This window comes from Pogoniulus pusillus, chromosome 4, assembly GCF_015220805.1.
Source record: "Pogoniulus pusillus isolate bPogPus1 chromosome 4, bPogPus1.pri, whole genome shotgun sequence".
In the NCBI taxonomy this organism is placed as follows: domain Eukaryota; kingdom Metazoa; phylum Chordata; class Aves; order Piciformes; family Lybiidae; genus Pogoniulus; species Pogoniulus pusillus.
In genome coordinates, this window is record NC_087267.1 from 18,268,417 (window position 1) to 18,291,942 (window position 23,526).

Sequence of the window (23,526 nt, forward strand, 5' to 3'; positions counted from 1 at the left end):
TGCTCTTTGCCTTTCAGAATTCTTTTGGAATCAGGATCCTACAGGAAGGCTGGAGAGGGACTTTTCATCAGGGTGTCTAGCAACAGGACAAGGTGGAATGGTTTGAAGCTGAGGGAGAGCAGGGTTAGACTGGATCTTCCCTTCAGTAGGAGGGTGATGAGACTCTGGAATAGGCTGCCCAGGGAGTCTGTGGTTGCCTCCTGCCTGGGGTGGGGTTAGATGAGGCCTTCAGCAGCTGATTGTAATTGTGAGATGTTCCTGGCCATGGTGGGGAGGTTGGAGCAGATGAGCTCTGAGGTCCCTTCCAACCTGAGCCATTCTGCGTAGTGTTGGTGTTGCATTGTGCTTATCATGCCTTCCTAGATGCTTCTGTGTGCTTTTATCACTAGATACCATACCCTTCTCATAACTCTAGTTTTGTTTTGAACATGCAGAGTTGTTGTTGTTTTTCATTTTTTTTAAATGAATTTGACATTAGGTTGAGTAAATACTTATTTAGATTTTTGGGGTTTGAACTTTCTAGCTGTTTCTCTGTGCAGCTGACAGGGCGTGCAGGCAGCGCAGCGCTGTGTTTTCAGACATAAGCAGGAAGAAACAAAGTATTCATGTTGACAGTTCACCAAAAAAAAAACCAAACAACAAACCAAACAAAAAAAAACACCCAAGAAATTCCTTCCAAACTTTCTCATGCCCTGATGTGTAGGGGTTGAATGTGGATGTTGTCTTCCGGGAGAGCCAGTGTCATTTCCTCAAATGGGTGAAAGAGCAGAACATTTTAACCCGCAGCCTACCGTTCTCTGAAGCACTTCAGAAGTCTCTTGTTCTTCAAGGAGATTGGCTCACTGTGATCTTTAGTCATTCAATTCAATTTAAGATACGAGTCATTAAAAAGCCTGTTGCAAGAAATTCACCCCTGCCTTGCCCAGAAGCTATTCTGATTTATTTCCCTAATAAAATTACCGTCATTATCCTCTGCCTTTAATCTGGCCTGGTTCTTGCACAAAGGCTTCAGATGCTCCTTCTGTTTTCATCAGGGAGTGACTACAAAGCAGATCAGCTTCCTTTTTCTCTGGTTTTTGCATTTTTGGCTGCTTATTTGCAGACCTATATTATTTGAATGTCTACCCCTTAAAGTCTCTTACTAGGCTCAACGCCTTGAAACTTCAAGGCTAATCATTACCTGAAGACTCTGAGGTCCCATCTTAGTGCCTTTCAGAGAAGGCCTTCTAAAGAGGTAGCACAGACTATTGAATTTGATGTTTGTTCAGTACCGCTCTTCAGAGCGCTCCTTTTAATTTCTTTCTCAGGTAAAAGATGACCATATGAAATGCCAGAGTCCCTGGTTGTATTGGTGTGCAGATCTGCACTACATGGTCAGTCCACTGGAGATGTGCAGATTGTGCAGTGGACATCCTGGGCTGCATCCAAAGAAGTGTGACCAGCAGGATGAGGGAGGGGATTCTGCCCCTCTGCTTTGGTGAGACCCCACCTGGAGCACTGCATTCAGTTCTGGTGTCTGCAGCATAAGAGAGATCTCAAACTGTTGGAGCTGCCCAACAGCTATAGGGACAGGCTGAGAGAGTTGGGGTTGTTCAGCCTGGAGAAGAGAAGGCTTCAGGCAGATCTAATTGCAGCCTTCCAGTACCTGAAGGGGACTACAACAAAGCTGGGAAGGGACTTTTGACAAGGGCTTGTAGTGATAGGACAAGAGGAAATAGATTAAAGCTTGAGGAGAGCAGATTCAGACTGGAGATTAGGAAGAAGTTATTTCCAGTGAGAGTGGTTAGACACTGAAACAGGCTGCCTGGGGAGGTTGTGCATGCCCCCTCCCTGGAGGTGTTCAAGGCCAGGTAGGATGAAGCCTTAAGCAAGCTGGTCTAGTGGGAGATGCCCCTGCCTGCGGCGGGTGGTTTGGAGCTAGATGATCTTTAAGATCTCTTCCAGCTCAAACCATTCTATGGGTCGATGAATTCTGTGAAAACTTGGTTTTATAAAAGGGGCTGCTGTAAAGCTGTCTTGTCCTACAGAAAGTAAGGACATCCTGAAATGTCAGCAGCTTCAGGATTTATAAAGTAGTTCAACTCTTTAAGATTTTCTCTTTTTCGTCTTTGTGCCTTTGACTCAAAAGCCAAAATCCAGTTGCTGGTAGAAGCAGCAGACCTTCACCATTCAGACTAGAGGGCCCAAAGAACACTTGTGGTGCGGGTGTTAAGGATAGGTAGTTGTCTTCTGACTTTCATTCACTTTGTGAATTCTTTTGTTGTGTGCTGTGGCTTTGGGTTGGATCTTTTCAGACTCTTGGTACATAGGTCAATAAAATAATTTTAAAGTTTGCAGGAAATGTTACATATTTTATGTCAGATTCTAGATACAAGGTCAGGTTTATTCAAAAAGGGCAGGATTAAACTTTTAGGAAAGGAGAGGTAGATACTGAGCTCCTGAGAAAGATGCAATCACATGAAACCATAGAATCATGAAGGTTGGAAGAGATCTTTAGGACCATCGAGTTCAACCATAACCTATCTACCATCACCACTAAACCATCTGCTGAAGCACCACATCTGCAGCTTCTTGAACAGCTCCAGGGATGGTGACTCCACCATTCCTTCACTAAATTTTTTTCTCATGTCCAACCTAAACCTCCTCTGGCACAACTCAAACCCATTTTTTCTTGTCCTGTTGCTGATGACTTGGGAGAAGAGACCAACAGCAGCCTCACTCCAGCCTTTCAGGTAGCTGTAGAGAGCAATAACATCTTCCCTCAGCTTTCTCTTCTCCACAGTAAACAACCCAAACTCCCTCAGCCTTTCCTACGATGCCCACCAGACCCCTCCCCAGCCTCATTGCTCTTCTCTGGACACCCTCCAGTCCCTCAATGTCTTTCCTGTCCTGTGACACTCAGAACTGAACCCAGTGCTCAAGCTGTGGCCTCATCAGGGCCAAGTACAAGGGCACAATCACTGCCCCACTCTTGCTGGACACACTGGGTTTGGTACAGGCCAGGATGCCCTTGGCCTTCTTGGCCACCTGAGCACACTGCTGGCTCACGTTCAGCCACCCACCAGCAGCCCCAGATCCTTCTCCACCAGGCTGCTTTCCAGCTACACTGCTTCAAGCCTACAGCATTGTTTGGGGTTGTTGTGACTCAAGTGCAGGACATGCTTGACTGTTCAGTCTCTGTCTGGCTTCTAGGTTGCTTGATGCACTATCCCTGCATAGCTGTGGAAGGAATTCTCTGTGTGTCCCCACTGGGTGGGTTCATTTAACTGCAGTTTAGCAAGGGCCCTGAGCAAGAGAGGAGAACAAAAGGCTTGCACTGCTAATTTCAGCAAGCAGAAAAGGGTATTTCAGTAAGGCCTGGAGGACTTCTCTTTTGCCAGGAGTGACTGAAAAGGCAAGTTCACATTCTTTTGTAGTTCCCTCCAATTCAAAGTGTGTGTATTGCTTTTCCTACAGTCAGCAGAAAAATTCTGGCCTCTTCATGATGAGATACTTTTCTTTAAACTTTCTCCTGAGCACAAACAGATGAAGTTTCCACTTTGAACCTGGGTGATTCATTCATATTGCACTTCATGGCAATGTGGTATCCTCTCTCCCTCCCCCTTCTTACCACCAAGGCTAAAAAGGAGGAGGGGAGATATAAAATGTTTCCGAAAATTACAGGAAATGTCTGCTCCTTCTTAACAGCATTGCCAGGGAATTTCCAAGTGCACTGAGTGCTTGGGGCTCAACTTGCAGCAGCTTAGTCTTCAATCACCAGCAGATCCTGTTCTAAAAACGTGACACCTCCTTCCAGTAACCTCTGATGAAATGAAGTATGTGCTTTGTTTCTCAACTGCTCTTCAGCGGAATGAATTGTGGTGAAATGAGGGCTCTGGGGGTCTGCTTTAAACTCCTGATTTAATTCTACTCATGAAAGTGGGAAAACCAGTGTATGGTTTGCTGAGGTGGTAGCTAGCTTATTTGGAAGGGCTTTGGAGAGGCACCAGTGACTGTGAAGAGTACCTGGCAGTTTTCAGAAACAATAGGAAGTCCTAAGGAACAAGAAGGAGATTGCTTTCATCCCAGTATTTTGTTTCCATGGACAATTTCTGATCTTTGGGTCTAGTGTCTAGGCAGAGCCTAATCTGCCTTAGGCACGAGGTTGGCTTTGATTTGCAGAGGTGAGATAAAAAGATAACAGCAGCTGCCATGAGCAGGATGAGCTCTCTTCATCCACTGCAAGTTTGCCAAGGGGGGCCACAAAGATGATCCAAGAGCTGGAGCACCTCTGCTGTGAGGACAGGCTGAGGGAGCTGGGGTTGTTCAGCTTGCAGAAGAGAAGACTCTGGAGTGACCTTATAGCTGCCTTCCAGTCCCTGAAGGGATCCTACAGAAAGGCTGTGGAAGGACTTCTCATCAGGGTGTCTAGCAATAGCACAGGTTTGAAGCTGAGGGAGAGCAGGGTTACACTGAAGCTTAGGAAGAAGTTCTTCAATGTAAGGGTGGTGAGACTCTGGAATAGGCTGCCCAGGGAGGTTGTGGATGGCTCCTGCCTGGGAGTGTTGAAGGCCAGGTTGAATGAAGCCTTGAGCAGCTGAGTCTAGTTGAGAGGCGTCCCTACCCGTGGTGGGGATGTTAGAGTAGATGAGCTCTGAGGTCCTTTCCAACATAAACCATTCTAGGATTCTGCATTGCCTTCTGCCAGGCTTCTGCTGCTGGACAGGAAAGAGCAGGGGAGATCTTGTGAGCTTCTTTTGGGGGTTCAAAAGGATGTCTGCCAGCTGGATCAGGCAGGGGGAGAAACAGACCTATCACAATCTTCAACAGGTATTTGCCCTGCTGCTCTCCCACACATACAGCCATGTGCTAATGATGGACAAGTGAGAAGACCTCCAGGCTAGGTCTGTGTAGGGATAAAAAAGCAAATCTCAGTGAAGGTGTCCATGCCATTGAGCAGGGAGTGTTCTGGTTGGCATGCTCTTTGCTCCTCTGTCTGAAGGACTCTAGCCTCATACTCTGCTGTTGGCATTTGCAAGGTTTGTAGAACAGTTGCCCAAAGAAGGAAGCAATTCTTGCAGCCCTTTCCTTGTGATATGCCTTGGATTTGGAATCCCTTCCCTAAGTGTTGTAATGTTCTCAGCCCTCTGCTGCAGTGATTCTTTATGGTTGTTGTACTGTTTACTACGTGGTGCAGAGCCATTCCTGGGTTTTGTAATGAGGCAAGGCTTGGCAAGAAGTTATCATCATGGTTTATGTTACAGTGATTCAGTGGAGCTGTCATCTCTTGATAGTGATGGTTTGAATCATGTTTTTAGCTGCCTAGGAAACAGCTTGCACTCGACACTGCAGTTATTTTTCCTTCTTCTTGTGAAGGTTATAATTTGATTTGCCCATGTATGAAAAGCAGGTGTGTGGTATGAAAGCTGTCTGAGTATGACTATATAATGATGGGGGACACCAGGGTTGCCAATCTCCAGTGTTAGCTGTTTTTAGCATATGGAAAAATGGATTTAATTACCTGAGGTAGACTTGATGGAGCTAGATCCAGAGGAAGGCCACAAAAGTGATCAAAAGGCTGGGACACCTCTGCTACAGGGACAGGCTGAGGGAGCTGGGGTTGTTCAGCCTGGAGAAAAGAAGGCTCCAGGGAAACCTAAGAGCAGCCTCCCAGTACCTGAAGAGGGCTCCAAGAAGGCTGTGGAGGGACTGTTTGCAAAGGCCTGCAGTAACAGGACAAGATGATCATTTGAAATGAGAGAAGAGCAGATTGAGACTGGATGTGAGGAACAAGTTCTTTAGCAGGAGGGTGCTGGAACACTGCAACAGGTTGCTCAGGGAGGTGGTTGAGGCCCCATCCCTGGAGCTGTTGGAGGTGAGGCTGGATAAGGCTCAAAGCAACCTAATCTAGTGGAGGATGTCCCTGCTGACTGCAGACTGGGTGACCTAAGGAGGTCCCTTCCAACCCAAACCAATCTCCATTCTGTGTTCTGTTTCATGAAGTCTTTGTCCATGGAGAATGCAGCTTATATTACAGAATTAGTCTTACCTGTGGCATCCTCCCACATTAACATGCACTGAACCAGACTCTGAATTTGCTTGAGTTTGCTTCTTACAGATTCATTTTCTAGCAGGCTGAAGTGTCAGATTGCTTGGAAGGCTGCTGTTAGTTGTTTGGGGATTTGTTTGTTTGCTTGTTGTTTATTTTAATCACCCAGCCTTTTTTTTTTTTTTTTTTCATTTTAAAGATAGTTGAGAGATTTGCTGTGCTGTGGTGGTGTTTGTTTGGTTTGATTTGAGATGATCAGCATACTATCACTTTGTATGTCAGAGTCTAAATGAATGCTAGGATTTCTAAATCTTGTTTTGCCCAGGTTTTCATGTTCTTGGGAGACTTTTACAGCAAACAGTTGCACTGAAAGAGTAAAATCAATTTTCTGGGATTTTTTTTGTCTTGTAATAAGAACTTTTTTTTTCTCTTGTGTTTAGGTATTTCCCTCTGCTGCCCTTTCAATGTGGACCACCCTCCCTCCTGTTCTGCCTATTCAGATTTTGACTTGCATGTAGGTAAGTAATTACCTTTGATAGGAAACAATAATGAACTCATATAAAAATCCTCCAGAAGTTTCAGTTGCTTTGACTTGGAAGTCATAAAGGGAGAATCAGCTTTTAAAACAACACTGATGCGTTTCATGGTTGCCTTAGTACCCCAGGCAGTATGAAACAAAAATTACTCTTTATTCCAGTACCTGTCAGGAGTGGTAAGCTTTCATTCTGGGTGTCACAGGACTGTGTGCTGTGAGCCTGCAATGAAAAGTGTTTTGAAATCAAAAGACCTTCTTGCTTGCCTGAATTGAGAAGGGAGTCACAGAATGACAGAATCACTCGGGTTGGAAAAGACCCTTGGGATCATCAAGTCCAACCATTAACCCTGGTCTACAAAGTTCACCATTAAACCACATCCCCAAGCACTACGTCCAAAGAACCTTTAAACATATCCAGGGTTAGTGACTCCACCACCTCCCTGGGCAGCTTCTTCTACCACTCTTGCAGTGAAAAAATTTATCCTCATGTTCAGCCTAAACAGCTTCAGGCTGTTCCCTCTTGTTCTACCCCTAATTATCTGTGAGCACCAATCTCTCTACCACATCTTTTTAGGTAGTTACAGAGAGCAATGAGATCTCCTCTTAACCTCTTTTTTGAACCAAATAGGCTCAGCTCCCTGTATTGTTCCTTATCAGCTTCACTGCCCTCCTCTGCACCCACTCCAGCCCCTCGATGTCCTTGTATGGAGGTGCCCAGAACTGAACCCAGCACTCAGGGGTGGCTTCACCACTGCCAAGTACAGGGGGGCAATCTCTGCCCTGCTTCTGCTGGTCACACCATCTCTAATCCAAGCCAGGACGCCATTGGCTTTATGTGCCACCTGGGCACACTGCTGGCTCATGTTCAGCCTCTTGTCCATTAGAACCTCCCAAGTCCCTTTCTCCTGGACAACTTTTCAGCCACACTGCCCTAAGCCTGCAGTGTTGCGTGGGGGTGTTGTGGTCCAACTGCAGGACCTGGCACTTGGCCTCGTTGAAGCTCATCCCATCCCCATCTAAAGTCTCTTAGCTGTTGAACAGAGTGATGTAACATCTCAAGAGCAGGCTCTGCCACTGCCCATGAGCTCACCTTCTATCAGTCAGGCTTTCCTACTGTAATGCTTTATAAATGTTTGTTGTTCCACAGTAAATGTCAAAGGTTGGCTTCTTGGTAAATGGAAGTGATGATTATCTGGTTTATTGCTAGGAGCTGGCAGTGGGGCATGGATATTTGCAAGAACACTGGGTGTATTTGAGGGCTGTGTTGAGTAAGTCAGCAAAAGGTGGTGTTTCGGTAGCATGGTTTTTAGTTTTGTTTTGCTGGCAGAACACAGGAGAGTATTTCCAGTACCACTACGTGTATGACAAGCAGTAGCTTACTGTTATCTACAGAGAAGGTCCATTCATGGTACTTAACTCAGTTATCTTAGAGTGCTGCTGGTGTTGCTGAGCAGTAGGTCTAGAAATAGAGCAAGCTTAAACATCTAAACTGGAAGTCTTTTATGCCTGTTATTCATGGAAAGTTGATTGCTTTCATGACTGCCTCTCTCCATGTCTCAGTTTTCAAGTTGGTGAGCACAATGAAGTTGACTTTTAGGACTAGTAATTAAAAACTGAGTTACTTGGTCAATTAGGATGAAGGACAGCAGGATAGTGAACAGAAAATTCTCATCTTTATTTTCATGTTTGTACAACATGCAATAAAAAATGCACGTGGCTGCTCTTTCTGTAAGGAAATGAAAATTAACACTGTCCATTTGGGCTGCAGAGAGAGATTTGAAGTACAGAGGCACTGAAAGTAGAGAGCAAGGAGTAGCCATTCTGGTCATACAGATAAGCAAGGGAAAGGAGGCTAAAATGATGCCTCTCTTGTATGAATACAGTACCTAAGGGAAATTAAACCCCAAAACATCTAGCTTTCTACTTTCTGGTGACTTCCTTGCTTCTCTTGCCTCTTCTATCGCAGTAGAGTGTATGCAGGATCACAGGATGTTAGGGGTTGGGAGGGACCTCTGGAGGTCTTCAAGTCCAACCCCCCTGCCACAGCAGGACCATAGAATACAGCACAGGTTTCACAGGAACACATCCAGTCAGGGCTTGAAAGTCTCTAGAGAAGGAGACTCCACAGCTAGTCTCTGGGGAGCCTTCTTCAGGGCTCTGTGACCCTTACAGTAAGGAAGTTCTTCCTTGTGTTGAGGTGGAACTTCCTGTGCTGCAGTTTACATCCATTGCCCTTTGTCACAAGTGAGCCGAGGCTGTGCCTTCATTCCTGACACCCAGCCCTCAGATATTTATATACATTTATAAGATCCTCTCTCAGTCTTCTCCCTTCTAGATTAAAAAGCCCCAGGTCTCTCAGCACTTGAGGGAGAGCTCATGTTCTTCCACCTCATCAAGCAACATGAAGAAAATTACATGCCTGTGAGGTGAATCACCTGAAAACCCAAAAGACACCCTCATTCTCCACAGCTCTGCTAAACTCTGGTTAACAGATCTCTTTTAATTCACAGGGATTTGTAACCTCCTTCCTGTGTGGTTCCTTCCCAGTGCCAGGCAAGACATAGGATTCTTGTAACCTCAGTTCCATTTTATTTCCCCAGCTTTACACTTCATTACACAGTTGTTGATCTCAGAAATGGATTGGCTTGCTTGCTGAAGTCAGAAGTGTAGCCATTCCTCACTGTCACATACAAATCTTATTTCTCTTGTGTTCCATAGACATTTTATGTTTCTCTCTGCTGATGAGTGGCAACCTGAGCACAGATTGTTCCTCTATCCTTGACACTCAGTCTCTAGTAGCATACATTCCAAGCATCTGTCCAGAACAACTTCTGTTTCAGTCTGAGGCTGGTGAGGGAGTGCTATGGCTGACGTAGATGTTGAGGGGCAAAAACATCTTGCAGGGGTGGGAGTTTACTCTGTGATCCCTAGACCAGGAGTTGTTCTCTGCTGCTAAAGTGTGTGCAGGCTTGTTTGTTGAGTATCACATGCGACTGTGTGATGGTTTGGGTGTTCCCCGCCCCCCCCCCCCCCACTTTAGAAATCACCCAGACTAGTCTCAGCTGGCTCTGGGAATATAAATGAAGCTGTTTTATTTACAGCTAGCACAATAGACAAGCAGATATTTACAGTATATACAGTTATAGACAGAAATAGACAAGGTAAAAAGATAATACAAAAACACAACTCCCCTCCCAGAAACCTGAGTCCCCAGGAGGGGCTCTCAACCACCCCTGCACCTTCCCCCTGCCCCTCTCAACCTTACCCCAGTCCTAAGGAAGAATGGAGGTTCAGCCAAAAGGTTAAGAAGCAAAGGTTAGTCCAAATGGAAAGTGAGGTTAGGGAGTAAGATGTTGCTCGGTCAGCAGCCCGAGGCAAAGTGTGACAAAATGGCGAGTGTTATCTAATGTTTTCCTTTCTTCTTCAGCAAGACTTTGAGGGGAGTAGGCATCACCATTGTTTTCCTTTTACAGCCTATGATCTAGTTCTTCTCACCAAAACATTCTAGCTAGCTTCAAACTAGCACAGACTGTGCTAGGAGGACCTGCTGCTGATGGTATTGGCACTGGTAGCTCCCAGCTCAATGACGCTGAAGCCAAAGGAGTCATTTGGAAACAGCTGATGTGGCAGCAGTGGCATGTGTCCTGCAGTTTAGGGTCTCCTACTTCTGTGTTTTGGTTCAGCTTGTGGGTTTCATATGCTAGCAATCATTCTGAGAAACCTGGAAGGGGATTTGACTGGAGGAGAGGATATTGTTTCTCTCGCATCTGTATCTCTTTGCCTCTAGAAAGCAGAAAATACACTTCTAAAAAAAAAAATCAACTCCTGCAGGTATCTCAGGCTGAGCAGGCAAAAGATGCTCTTCAGGGCCTTCTCATGTTCAGGTGCTGTAAAGTGGTTTTGTTGGTATTTTGCCATGTAGCTGTGGCGTACCTGGGATCACTGCTGTAGGCACCTGACAAAGCAGACATTAGTGATGTCTGGAACGATACTGCTGAGTTTTTACAACACCAAGGTTCAATTTCCATGGTTGTCTTCTTATGTAAGGCAGATGTCTCACCAACCTGATCTCCTTTTATGATCGAGTTACCCGCCTGGTGAATGTGGGGCAGGCTGTGGACTTCAGCAAAACCTTTGACACCATCTGCCACAGCAGGCTCCTAGCCAAGCTGGCAGCTCATGGCTTAGACAGATTCACACTGTGCTGGGTCAAGAACTGGCTGGATGGCAGAGCCCAAAGGGTGGTGGTGAATGGTGCCACATCCATTTGGCAGCTGTCACTAGTGGTGTTCCCCAAGGATCAGTGCTGGGCCCAGTCCTGTTCAATATCTTTATTGATGATCTGGACGAGGGGACTGAGTCCAGCATCAGTAAATTTGCAGATGACACCAAGCTAGGAGCAGGTGTGGATCTGTTGGAAGGTAGGAGGGCCCCGCAGAGGGACCTGGACAGGCTGGATGGGTGGGCAGAGGCCAATGGGATGAGATTTAACAAGGCCAAGTGCAGGGTTCTACACTTTGGCCACAACAACCCGAAGCAGCGCTACAGGCTGTGGACAGAGTAGCTGGAAAGCAGCTAGGAGGAAAGGAACCTGGGGGTACTGATAGATAGTAGCTGAAGATGAGCCAGCAGTGTGCCCAGGTGGCCAAGAGAGCCAATGGCATCCTGGCCTGCATCAGGATCAGTGTGGCCAGTAGGATGAGGGAGATTATTCTTGCCCTGTACTCAGCACTGGTCAGGCCACACCTTGAGTACTGTGTCCAGTTCTGGGCTCCTCAATTCAAGAGAGATGTTGAGGTGCTGGAACATGTCCAGAGAAGGGCAACAAAGCTGGTGAGAGGCCTGGAACACAAACCCTATGAGGAGAGGCTGAGGGAGCTGGGGGTGTGCAGCCTGGAGAAGAGGAGACTCAGGGGTGGCCTCATTGCTGTCTACAACTACCTGAAGGGAGGTTGTAGCCAGGTGGGGTCGGTCTCTTCTCCCAGGCAAGCAGCAACAGAACAAGGGGACACAGTCTCAAGTTGTGCCTGGGGAAGTATAGGCTGGATGTTAGGAGGAAGTTGTTGGCAGAGAGAGTGATTGGCATTGGAATGGGCTGCCCAGGGAGGTGGTGGAGTTACTGTCCTTGGAGGTGTTCAAGAAAAGCCTGAATGAGGCACTGAGTGCCATGGTCTGGTTGACTGGACAGGGCTGGGTGCTAGTTTGGACTGGATGATCTTGGAGGTCTCTTCCAACCTGGTTGATTCTATGATTCTAAGTCTGTTAGCCACTGTTGGAAGGCTTCTTGAAGCTCTTTGCTAGTTCCTTATCCCAAGCAGAATTAGAATGTCATCCTGAAAATGTTAGAAATATACTCTTACTACACCTGCCTCTTTCAAAATAGTTGCTTTCGTAGGAGCCGAAGGCTGAGAGAACTCCAGGTGTTGTGCTGTGATGGAAAGGAATTGCTTGGAGGCAAAGTGGTGGTTGTAGAAATTGGGAGTTATTGTGACTGCAGAATCACTTGCACAACTTAAACATCAGGCTTCCAGGTATGTGGTTGCCTTCTTCCCTCCGTCTAAGCCATTTGGGACGAGGACAGAATCCATGAAGCAAAGAGAGATCCTGTAGTTCGTGGTGGCAGTGGGAGATGCAGTGTTGTTTGTATGGGAGATCACGGAAGCACAGAATGGTAGGGCTTGGAAGAGGCCTCTGGAGATCATTGAGTCTAAGTCTCCTGTTTAAAGCAGGTTCACCTAAAGCAGGTTGCACAGGAACACTTCCTGGGGAGGTGGAGTTTGGAAGTCTCCAGAGAAAGAGCCCTCTCTGGGCAGTCTGGTCCAATGCTCCATCACCCTCAAAGTGAAAAATTTTTGCCTTACATTCTGTGTTGTAGTTTGTACACATTGCCCTTTGTCCTGTCGCTGGGTACCACTGAAAACAGCCCTGCTCCCTCCTCTCAACCTCCATGCTGTAGATATTGATAAGCATTGATCAGATCCCTTCTCAGTCTTGTCTTTTCCAGGCTAAAGAGCCCCAGGTCTCCCAGCCTCTCTCTTCATAAGAAAAATGCTCCAGTGCCCTAATCATCTTCATGGCCCTCCCTTGGACTCTCTCCCTGTCCCTCTTGAACTCTCTACCTACTCACCACACCCCTTTTCATACACCCCATTGTGCCACTGGCCTTCAAGAAATTAAATTCTGCAAAAGGTACAACTTCACTTTAAGAATACAAAAAGAAAACTAAAGGAAGCTTATTTCATGCCAGTCTGATGTAGCAATGCAACCGGAGCAGGAGATTTCCCATGGGCAGCCATGAGGTTGACAGAACTGGGTTTATTCTTTGCTCTGGCTCTAATGCTACAGAGCCAGAGCTTTTATGCTATCAAATGACTCTGCCATTATGCAGGGGGGTGTGATAAAAGTGAAACTTGATGATTGTGTTCTTTTTCAGACATAAATATTCTGCTTTTTCTGTTTCTTATTTATTTATTTGTTTCCTGTAACGTGTTCTGTCATGAATTTTGGTTCTCTTTTATTTGTATCAAAGGCTGGCAGATACCAACCCCACTGAACTCAATGAAAACTTTTCCACTGACTCTAGTGGGAATTGGCTTCAGCTCCCTTGTGAGCTAGACAGTTTGTTCGTGAGCTAGACAGTTTGTTTTGATGGGTAAAGCTCTGACTTAAAGGCTAAGTAATAACAGGAAAACAAAGCAGCTGACAAACTACAGAATTCTGAAAAGGAGACTGTTAAAAACATACGAACTTCAAGTTACAGCTTTCAGTGTGGGTGCATTTCATACCTTCTAAATGCTTGCTCCTTGCTCAGATTTCACTCTCCTTTGATAGACCTGTGTTTCAGTAGGCTCTTAAGAATTCAAACTAGTGATGTAAGGTGACTGGGTAAAGAGCATGTAAGGAACCTAAGCCAAGTTAGCTACCAGACAAGGATCATTTTAACTAAGGCTTTCAGATGATCAGCTAGCTACCTGGTAACCCTGACAACATTCTGCCCATGGCTGCAAAGTATTACCAGGGATGTCACCTCAGGTTACTGTGACTGCAAGTCTGTTTTGACAGAAACAGTTCCACTGGGCAGGGGAGGAACAACAGTTGTATCAAGTGGGCTTTTGTTTTAATTCTGTTTCTGGTACTGTCAGACTCTGGGACTCTTCTTTGGGACGTATCTAAACAAGAGAACCTGGCAGGCTCCTACTTTAAGTAAACAGTAGAGGTCTCATAGATTCATGGAATGGTTTGGGTTCTAAAGGACCTTAAAGATTATCCAGTTCCAACCCCCTACCTCAGGGACACTTCCCACTAGACCAGCTTGCTCAAGGTCTCATCCAACCTGGCCTTCAACACCTCCAGGGAGGGGTCATCCATGACCTGCCTTGGCAACCTGTTTCAGTGTCTCACCACCCTCACTGTAAAGAAATTCTTCCTTATCTCCACTCTAAATCTGTCCTCCTCAAGTTTCATTCCATTTCCTCTCATCCTGTCACTACAAGCCCTTTTCAAAAGTCCCTTCCCAGCTTTCTTGTAGTCTTCTTCAGGTACTGGAAGGCTGCTACTAGGTTTCCCTGGAGCCTTCTCTTCTCCAGGCTGAATAACCCTGGATCTCTCAGCCTGTACTTGCAGCAGAGGTGCTCCAGCCCTTTGATCATTGTTGTGGCCTTCCTCTGGGCCAGCTCCGCCAGCTTCGTGTCCTTCCTGTTGTGAGGGCTCCGGAGCTGTATCCTCCTAACTCGCTTCTGTTGGCAAATGCTTTGGTGTCTCAAGCGTGTCAATCCATTACATTTTTTTATTTCCTCTGTCCATTTCCATTTTGTGTTACTTTACTTTGTCTCAGCTAGCAGAAAGCAGAGGTGACAGGTTGCTTGGGTCACAGGCTGAGTGGCATGCCCCAAAAATGACCTGAGAGTTGCTCAAAGACAAACTTGGCCTCATGCAAGAGACATTGCTTTAGTTTTGCTGAGCTAAAATTGCTTCCCCAAACAGGAAAGGGGAATGCTTGTGAGACACACACACACCAGAGAAACCTGGTTTCTTGCTTGGCTGCCTTTTACTCTCCACTGATTTGAGCCCATATTGCTCACTTCAGTCTGCCACACTAAGGAGGTGAGGAACTCTGTCAGACTTGTCCTTTTATGCACAAAGTCTCACTTGTGAGCTCTGCAACGTCCACTGAAGAAGTCACCACCCTCAGGTGTCAGATGTCCCCTGTTGCTGGAGTTGAGTACAAGAGCAGCTGAAAGTGTGCCTTCTGATTCCTTTAGAGTGGATTTTCGCATCCTTAAGGAGACAACTGTCTCTCAAAATCCTTAATTGCACCAAGAGGCCAAGTTTTGAACTGTGAGAGCAAAAAGCAAGTTGACTCATGTTTTCTGTTGTGTCTGTAGCTGCTAAAATGCAGTTAAATTTCTTGTGGTAGCTCCTTTGAGGAGTGTTCCTACAGGACCTTGTTCTGTCAAAGTGTGTTTTGTGAGTATGAAAAGCCTGAGGAGAACTCTCAGACAGGAATACAAAGAAGCAGTGAAGAACATCAGGTTTTTCTGCTGCTCTGATGCTGGCTGTTTGAGCAGATGTGGTTCAGATGTTGCCAGGCTCTAATTTTACAGAAGTGCAGTTTGCTTCAGGTATTATTTGGCATGTGTGAGAGGTGTCCTGCGCCTCTTGTAACTGTCCCACCTACTCCATAAAAGCCAGAGACAGTGCTCACTGCTGTGCCTCTCAGCAGTATGTTCATAAGACCTCTCCTCCATGTCTAATCATTAATTCAAACACCATGCTTGTGTCCTGGTGTAGCATCTTGTTGTCCTGGTTTCTCTTCAACCAGGCTCTTCAAGGAGAGAGCTGGACCTAAGTTTTGCCCTTTCTTTTTTTACAGTTTCAGTTCCCTGACTTGCAGTGCTGGTCTGTGAAATTCTTTCCAAAGCTTTAAACTTTGAAAGTCTATCTTAACTCATTTTACAACTTGGTGAAATGCTGAAATGCATTTAATTAGTTTTTGCTATTGAAAGGAGCACCACGATTTAGGGCAGTATCTCTTCATTATATTCTGACAGAGTCTTGTGGAGAGACAGAGCTGGTGGCAACAAAAGTCTGCAATTAAGGCAGGGTATGCCGCCTGAAATAGAAGATAATTGTCTAGGCAAGATCATTGGAATAGATTCAGAGGCTGTGCTTGCAAATACACTCAGTAGGTGTTTGGCACATGTAGCAGAGAGGGGAGCCTCTTCAGGAGTGCATGTATTGGTTGGTATAGATCACTGTGCAGTCAGCCTCACAGCTCAGTGTTTTGTTCTGGAAATTTTCATGGCCTCATCTGTTTTCTGTTTGGTTTTGGTTTTGTTTTTTTCTCATCTTCCCCCTCTTCCAGGCTCTTAGTCCAGCGTAAGGCTGATGGGTGGGAGCAAAGGTAAACAATGATGTCATGCAGCAGCAGCCAGAAAGCATCTTTTGTGTGAGTTGTGAAATGGCTACTCCATAGTCATCTGCTGAATCAGATGTGAGGGGCTGCTTTGTGGAGCAAGCCCTCTCTAACAGCACATCCCCTGCAAGCAAGAGGAACCATTCAGCTGAAGAGCCCTTGCTGAAAATGGATTTAACTTCGCTTTTGCCGGTCACCACCAGCATGACCTCATACACTGCTGGTACAATGCTGTGGCTAAGCCTTTGAGTACACAGCCATTACATCATCGCAGTGCATTGGAGAGGGAGGTGGTGAAAGAGGCCTCATTGTTGTCATGGCTGATGAGATGATCGGGACTCAACTCATCGTGGCTGAGAAGTTGGTGGCTTTGCTGGAGGGTGGCACTGAGAAGTTGCTGCTGATTGATAGCCGTCCCTTTGTGGAATACAACACGTCCCACGTCTTGGATGCCATCAACATCAACTGCTCCAAGCTGATGAAGAGGAGGCTGCAGCAGGACAAAGTTTTGATTACGGAGCTCATTCAGCATTCAGCAAAACACAAGGTAGGGCTCATTTTCCTCTTATTCCTTTTATCTGTTTAAAGGACTGCCTGCAAAGCAACTTCAAAGAATTTCTATTTAGGTATTTAATTATCAAACCCCCAAAACTAGGAGACTGAATTTTACTGGGCTCTTAGCTGTTCCAAGAGACTCTTATCTCTGGGATTTTTTGTAGCCTTCTCTCTCCCATAAGTGACAGAGTAATGGGGAAGGATTTAGAAATGACTCAGAATCCTCTCAGGGTTCTCATAATGTCTTGCAAAGTACAGTCTTTAAAATGTCTATAGCTAAGGCAGGAAACATTCTGCTTCTCAACTTGGAAGGCTTCTTTGGGGTCTGGTTTGGGGGTTTTATATCCATTGGTCCTTCTTTCAAATGTTTTGGGTACAGAACTAATCCATTATAGTCTTGCTTTGACATGATAAAAACTGGAGCTTCTTCTAGTAGTAGTATGTATCTAAAGCCTATTTTACACATACAGTTGTATCAATGGCCAACATATGCCTGCTTTAGGCAATTTAAGGTCCCTTTACTCTCTGTATGCAAAACAAAACCCAAACCACAACCCCAGAAACAGAATCTGAGGTAGGGCCTTCTTTAAGAAAGCTTAGTTTTTAAACAAACCAACCAAGCTGAAGAGAGAGCATTTTACAAGTGACCTAAAACTGTCTCGTGGCAGAAATTTGCAGAGAGGGCTTCAGCTTGGGACAAATAATCAATTTACGAACTCTAAGAGGATCTTAATCTCATCAGGTCTATGAAGTGTAAAATAAAATCTGGTTTGCATACAGCTGTCTATGAAACCATAGAATCAAAGAATGGTTTGGATTGGAAGGGACCTCCATAGCTCATCCAGTCCAACTCCTCTGTAGTCAGCAGGGACATCCTCCACTACAGCAGGTTGCTTAGAGCCTTGTCCAGCCTCACCTTGATTATGTCCAGGCATGGGGCCTGAATTACTTCCCTGTGCAACCTATTGCAGTGTTCCAACACCCTCCTGCTAAAGAACTTGTTCCTCACATGCAATCTAAATCTCTTCTCTCATTTCAAGCCATAGCCCTCGTCCTGTCACTGCAGGCCTTTGCAAACAGTCCCTCTGCAGCCTTCTTGGAGCCCCTTTCAGTTACTGGCAGGCTGCTCTTAAGTTTCCCTGGAGCCTTCTCTTTTCCAGGCTGAACAATCCCAGCTCGCTCAGCCTGTCTTCATAGCAGAGGTGCTCCATCCCCCTGATAATTTTGGTGGACCTGCTCCACTAGCTCTTTGTCTTTGCTGTGCTGACTCCAGAGCTGGATGCAGTATGTGTACCCAAACTGCTGGAGAGCAAATGTGGGCACCCTAAAAGAGGTGATGAAGTGGTGCTTTAATCCTTTCCCTCCTTCATATCTGATCCTGCGTTACTTGTGTTTCAGATTGAGATTGATTGCAAGCAGGAAGTGGTGGTGTATGACCAAAACTCTAAAGATGTGACCTCTCTTTCATCTGACTGCTTTCTTACTGTGCTCCTGGGCAAATTGGAGAAGAATTTCAGCTCTGTGTATCTGCTTTCAGGTATGATATCAAGAAAAAAAATAATTCCCTGATTAAAGAGAAGAAAGAAAATGTTATTGTTCTAATAGATGTGTGCACAGCTTTGCGACAATGCTGATATGGACTTCAATCCTCGCCCAGCTTTTTCTCTGGTTCTTTATGCACCTAGTGACACTTGCAGTATCTACAGTGCTTAGCAGTTGCCTCCTTCAGGAGCTGTATTTATGCTTTGTAAATGCAAATTGCTTGAAGGTTTTTTAGACAGATCTGCCATTTTAGGGTCAAAAATAGAAAAAGAAAGGTGCTTCCCTGGACTTTCAATAGTGTATGTGCTTAGAGGAAAATTTTTTCCTTGCTGAATTAGTAGTGACTACAATAAGAAGAGGAATGATCTCCCAGAGTAATGGAGATGATGTTGTGTAGCTTTTTAAACTTCAGCTCCTTCACTGGCAGTACTCTAGCAAGCTCTCCCTCAGCCCCCATTGCTTTTGTTTTTAATCCCAGGTCAAAACATCCATGGAAATGCAGGTCCTTATAATGCAGGATTTGTTATGTTCACATAGAATGATAGAATGGTTTGAATTGGAAGTAACCTCCAAAGCTCATCCAGCCCAACCCCTGTGCAGTCAGCAGGGACATCCTCTACTAGAGCAGGTTGCTCAGAGCCTTGTCCAGACTCACCTTGAGTATCTCCAGGGATGGGGCCTCCACTGTCTCACTGGGCAACCTGTTGCAGTGTTCCAGCACCCTCATGATGCAGAACTTGTTACTTCCATCCGATCTAAATCTGCTCTTCTCTAATTTCAAACCACTGCCCTCATCCTGTTACTGCAGGCCTTTGCAAACAGTCCCTCTGCTGCCTTCTTGGAGCCCCCTTCAGGTGCTGGAAGACTGCTGTTAGGTGTGTCTGGAGCCTTCCCTTCTCCAGGCTGAACAACCACAGCTCCCTCAGTCTGTTCTCATAGCAGAGGTGCTTCAGCCCCTGATTATCTTTGTTTCCTTCCTCTGGACCCACTCCATGCACTTACATCGTTAATTTTGTCATGGCACAGTAGACCAGAACAGAAGGAACAAGGAGCGGTGCAGAGTAGATGCAATGATGAAAGAGGAGAGAATGAGGAATGTAAGCAGAGAATCCACTGCAGTTGCTCAGTCAGTGATCTAGTAAAGGGTATCCAGAACCTCTGAGAAATGTTAAAACTGCTGTTGGGCTGAATAATGATGAGAGAAAGGGAAAGGAATCCAGTGAGGTGCATCCTCATAGCAAGGTTTCACTGAGGTTTGTGGAGATAGGGAGGTGTTTGTGTTAGTGAGAGAACCTTTCTTGAACCATTTCCAAAGTGAGTACAGAGAAAGTGAAAATTTCCTGCAGCTGGAGCAGTGCACCTGGTGCTGGTGCGAGCTGTGCTTACAGCAAACTAAGCAGTGGGTTGTGGACTACATTAAGGAACTCTCTGTGAGCCACAAGGTAACTGTCTGGTGTCTAGGCACAGCAAATGCTTCATGTAAGAGATCACAGTATCACCAAGGTTGGAAGAGACCTCACAGATCATCAAGTCCAACCCTTTACCACAGTGCCCAAGGTTAGACCATGGCACCAAGTGCCACATCCAACCTTGCCTTGAACTGCCCCAGGGACGACGACTCCACCACCCCCCCAGGCAGTCCATTCCAGTGTCCAATGACTCTCTCAGTGAAGAACTTTCTCCTTACCTCGAGACGAAATTTCCCCTGGCGCAGCCTGAGGCTGTGTCCTCTTGTTTTGGAGCTGGCCACCTGAGAGAAGAGAGCAACCTCCCCCTGGCCACAACCACCCTTCAGGTAGTTGTAGACAGCAATAAGGTCACCCCTGAGCCTCCTCTTCTCCAGGCTAAACAATCCCAGCTCCCTCAGCCTCTCCTCGTAGGGCTGTGCTCAAGGCCTCTCACCAGCCTCGTCGCCCTTCTCTGGACACGCTCAAGCATCTCAGTGTCCTTCCTAAACTGGGGGGCCCAGAACTGAACACAGTACTCAAGGTGTGGTCTGACCAGTGCAGAGTACAGGGGCAGAATGACCTCCCTGCTCCTGCTGACCACACCATTCCTGATGCAGGCCAGGATGCCACTGGCTCTCTTGGCCACCTGGGCACACTGCTGGCTCATGTTCAGGTGGGTATCAATCAGTACCCCCAGATCCCTCTCTGTCTGGCTGCTCTCCAGCCACTCCGACCCCAGGCTGTATCTCTGCATGGGGTTGTTGTGGCCAAAGTGCAGCACCCTGCACTTCGAGCTATTGAATGCCATCCCATTGGCCTCTGCCCATCTGTCCAGGCGGTCAAGGTCCCGCTGCAGAGCCCTTCTGCCCTCCAACTCAGTCACATCTGCCCCCAGCTTAGTGTCATCTGCAAACTTGCTGATAACTGACTCGATGCCCTCATCCAGATCATCTATGAAGATGTTAAAGAGGATGGGGCCCAGCACAGATCCCTGAGGGACACCACTAGTGACTGGCCGCCAGCTGGATGTGGCACCATTCACCACCACTCTCTGGGTCCGGCCCTCCAGCCAGTTCCTAACCCAGCACAGAGTGTTACCATCCAAGCCACGGGCTGACAGCTTAGCCAGCAGTTTGCTGTGGGGGACAGTGTCAAAGGCCTTGCTGAAGTCCAGATAGAGCACATCCACAGGCCTCCCCACATCCAGCAAGCGAGTCACCTGATCATAGAAGGAGATCAGGTTAGAAAGGCAGGATCTGCCCTTCCTAAACCCATGCTGGCTGGACCTGAGATCTTTGCCATCCCTCAGGTGCGCAGTTATTGGCCCCAAGATTAAATACTTGATTTGTATTCCTTGGAATTTAAAACTGGTACTTAAAAACCAGGCCAGCCTAGAAGTAGTTCATGTCTCTTAAGAAACTCTCTTTTTGTTCACATACTCCCCTCTGTTCATCTATCCTGAAGGAGATTAATAATCAGAAGCACCATAAAACTCCATGCAGCAATAAAGACTATTCACAAGTTCCATGATAGAAAGGGACACAGCTCTCTAATAACTGGGAGTTAGATCTTGTGGCAAGGAATTGGGGGCCTAGTTGGCATTAATAAGGCCAAGCAGCGAGGAGTGTCACTGCCTTCCTTCTGCTGTCCATCTAGAAATGAGTTGCAGGAGACATGTCCTTGATCTTTTTCCTGATCAGAGTGTCTCCATCCTCAGACTTGTCTGTAGGAATGGACAGAATCAGGAAGGAACTGTTCCTCAGCTCACAGTCTGGGCAGACACCAGTTGCATGTATCACAATGATACTAGGAGAATGAGTTACTTAGTTAATTATCTTTTTATGTCTATCTCATGGTAATGGTCTGTTCAAGCTGAAAATGCAAGTTAAACCATGTGCAAGACACTAATGCACAGTAGCTAGCAGAGGTGAACTTAGCCACATACAGCTGGTAAAGATTAGTTTGAATGTTAGAGGGGGAGGGAAAGGGACCCTGGTGTGTTAAAGCTCTTACAGAAAGGAGGATCTTTCTTTTAGCATGTCAGAAGCATTTGTAAAGAACTGAATATTATTTTTTGTTAAGTAGTATTTCTGAGTGCAGAAACAACCTTGACTTGAAAACGAGTGGTAGCAGAGTGTAAGAACAAAAGGGACATCCAAGGAAAGTGTTTTTTTATGGGTGCTTGTGGCAGGAAATGCCCCCAAAGGTGAATTGGTAGTAGAGTGATTAATGCCAACTCTATTCCTTCAGCTTTCAGCCATTTCCATCTCTGCTAACGAGTTTGCTCTGGTTTTAAGCTTTACGTGACAAAATACACTTCACAGCCTCCTTGTTGTTTTACATCTACTAAAACCCTGTCCACGTTACAAACACAGCCTTTTGGGCTGTGGGTTGAAGGAGAAGGTGCTAGATACGGTCTTCTGGAAGGTTCTGTGCGGGTTGTTGATAGGTGGCTCTAGGAAGCCAGATAAAATATCTTGCCTCAGCAGGCTGCTGACGAACCCTCATTAATGTTTATGGCCCATAATGAGAAGAGAGGTCAGTGCCTTGTGTAAAAAGTAAAACCTTTGGACTTGAGCTTCCCCTGTGACACTCAATCTGGTTTAATTCCAATAGTGACCTTAACTAAATGTTTTGAGGTAGAAAAATATTTTTTGGGGGTTGGAATAGAATAAGTAACAATTAAGAAATATCTGAAGTTCCTGCATCTGTTCTTTCTGCTTCCTCTCATTTGTGAGCACTCAGTGAGGTGGTTGGTTTTTTGGTGGTTGTTTTGTTTGTTTGTTTTCTCTAGGCTGTTCTTAAAGGTATGCTCTGCCCTGGAGGGTGTTTTTCATTGAGGTAACTAATGTAAAGACCTCAAAGGAACCCTTTTCCAATTAGTTTAAGCTCTTGATCTAACCTCATAAAAATATTTATAATCCAGTGGGGAATGTTTTCAGGAATTTAAATATTTGGTTTGGTTCTTCATTTTTTAACAGTGCATGAAATAATTAAATGTGGAGACTGAAGGCTTAACCCCACTTCTATTGTTGCATCTATTCCACTGAGTTAAATAAGAGTTAACTTCTTCCTAAGATCCAGTCTAACCCTACTCTCCCTCTGCTTCAAACCATTCCCTCTTGTCCTTCCTCTAGACACACTAATGAAAAGTCCCTCTGCAGCCTTCCTGCAGGATCCCTTCAGCTATTGTAAGGTCCCACAGAGTCTTCTCTAGGCTGAACAAGCCTGTTTGCAAAGTCCTGCAGTGACAGGATGAGGGCAACGGTTTGAAATGGGAGAAGTGCAGATTTAGATTGGATGTGAGGAACAAGTTCTTTAGCATGAGGGTGCTGGAACACTTCAACAAGTTGCCCAGGGAGGTGATTGAGGCCCCATCCCTGGAGATATTCAGTGTGAGGCTGGACAAGGCTCTGAGCAGCCTGCTGTAGTGGAGGATGTCCCTGCTGACTGCAGGGGAGTTGGGCTGGATGAGCTTTGGAAATCCCTTCCAACCCAAATCAGTCTGTAGTTCTTCTGGGGTGGATGTAGAGCAACAGTAAATATCCAAGAAGGACTAAGCCAAGCTTCAGAGTCCTTCAGAATCACAGAGACAGTTTCACTGAACTCTAAAGAACTTGTTAGTGCTGCAGGCCCAGTAGGCTGCATTTCCAGGACACCACAAAACCCATGTTTTTCTGTAAGTTACTGAACTGACACTTAGACTTGCTGCACCATGACAATTGAATGGCACTGAGAACAACCAGTGTGTAAAACTTAAGTAATGTACCACCACCTGAAGTGTCAGGGCAGAAGAGGAGTTCAGTGTTTTGTTAGAACCTGCACTCAGGACCTATCTGCTGAGGTATAGATTTGTACATGACTATGTTGAGAGTCATAGAATGGCTTAGGTTGGAAGGGACCTTAAAGGTTATCCAGTTCCAATCCCCCTGTCATGGGCAGGGACACTTCCCACTAGCCTTATCCAGCCTGGCCTTGAACACCTCCAGGGAGGAGGCATCCA

The 23,526-nt window shown here is 46.0% G+C and overlaps 1 protein-coding gene across 2 annotated transcripts in view; it reads left to right on the plus strand.

Annotated features, from left to right (window-relative positions):
• DUSP16 (dual specificity phosphatase 16) overlaps nucleotides 1-23,526 on the plus strand; it is a 68,990-nt gene that overhangs the window by 26,007 nt on the left and 19,457 nt on the right. For both annotated transcript variants that reach the window (XM_064142293.1, XM_064142292.1), the window contains exons 2-4: nucleotides 6,469-6,546; nucleotides 15,928-16,525; nucleotides 17,932-18,070. In XM_064142293.1, the coding sequence (XP_063998363.1) occupies nucleotides 16,295-16,525; nucleotides 17,932-18,070 (370 nt within the window). In that variant the 5' untranslated portion in view covers nucleotides 6,469-6,546; nucleotides 15,928-16,294. The remainder of the gene's footprint in view (nucleotides 1-6,468; nucleotides 6,547-15,927; nucleotides 16,526-17,931; nucleotides 18,071-23,526) is intronic.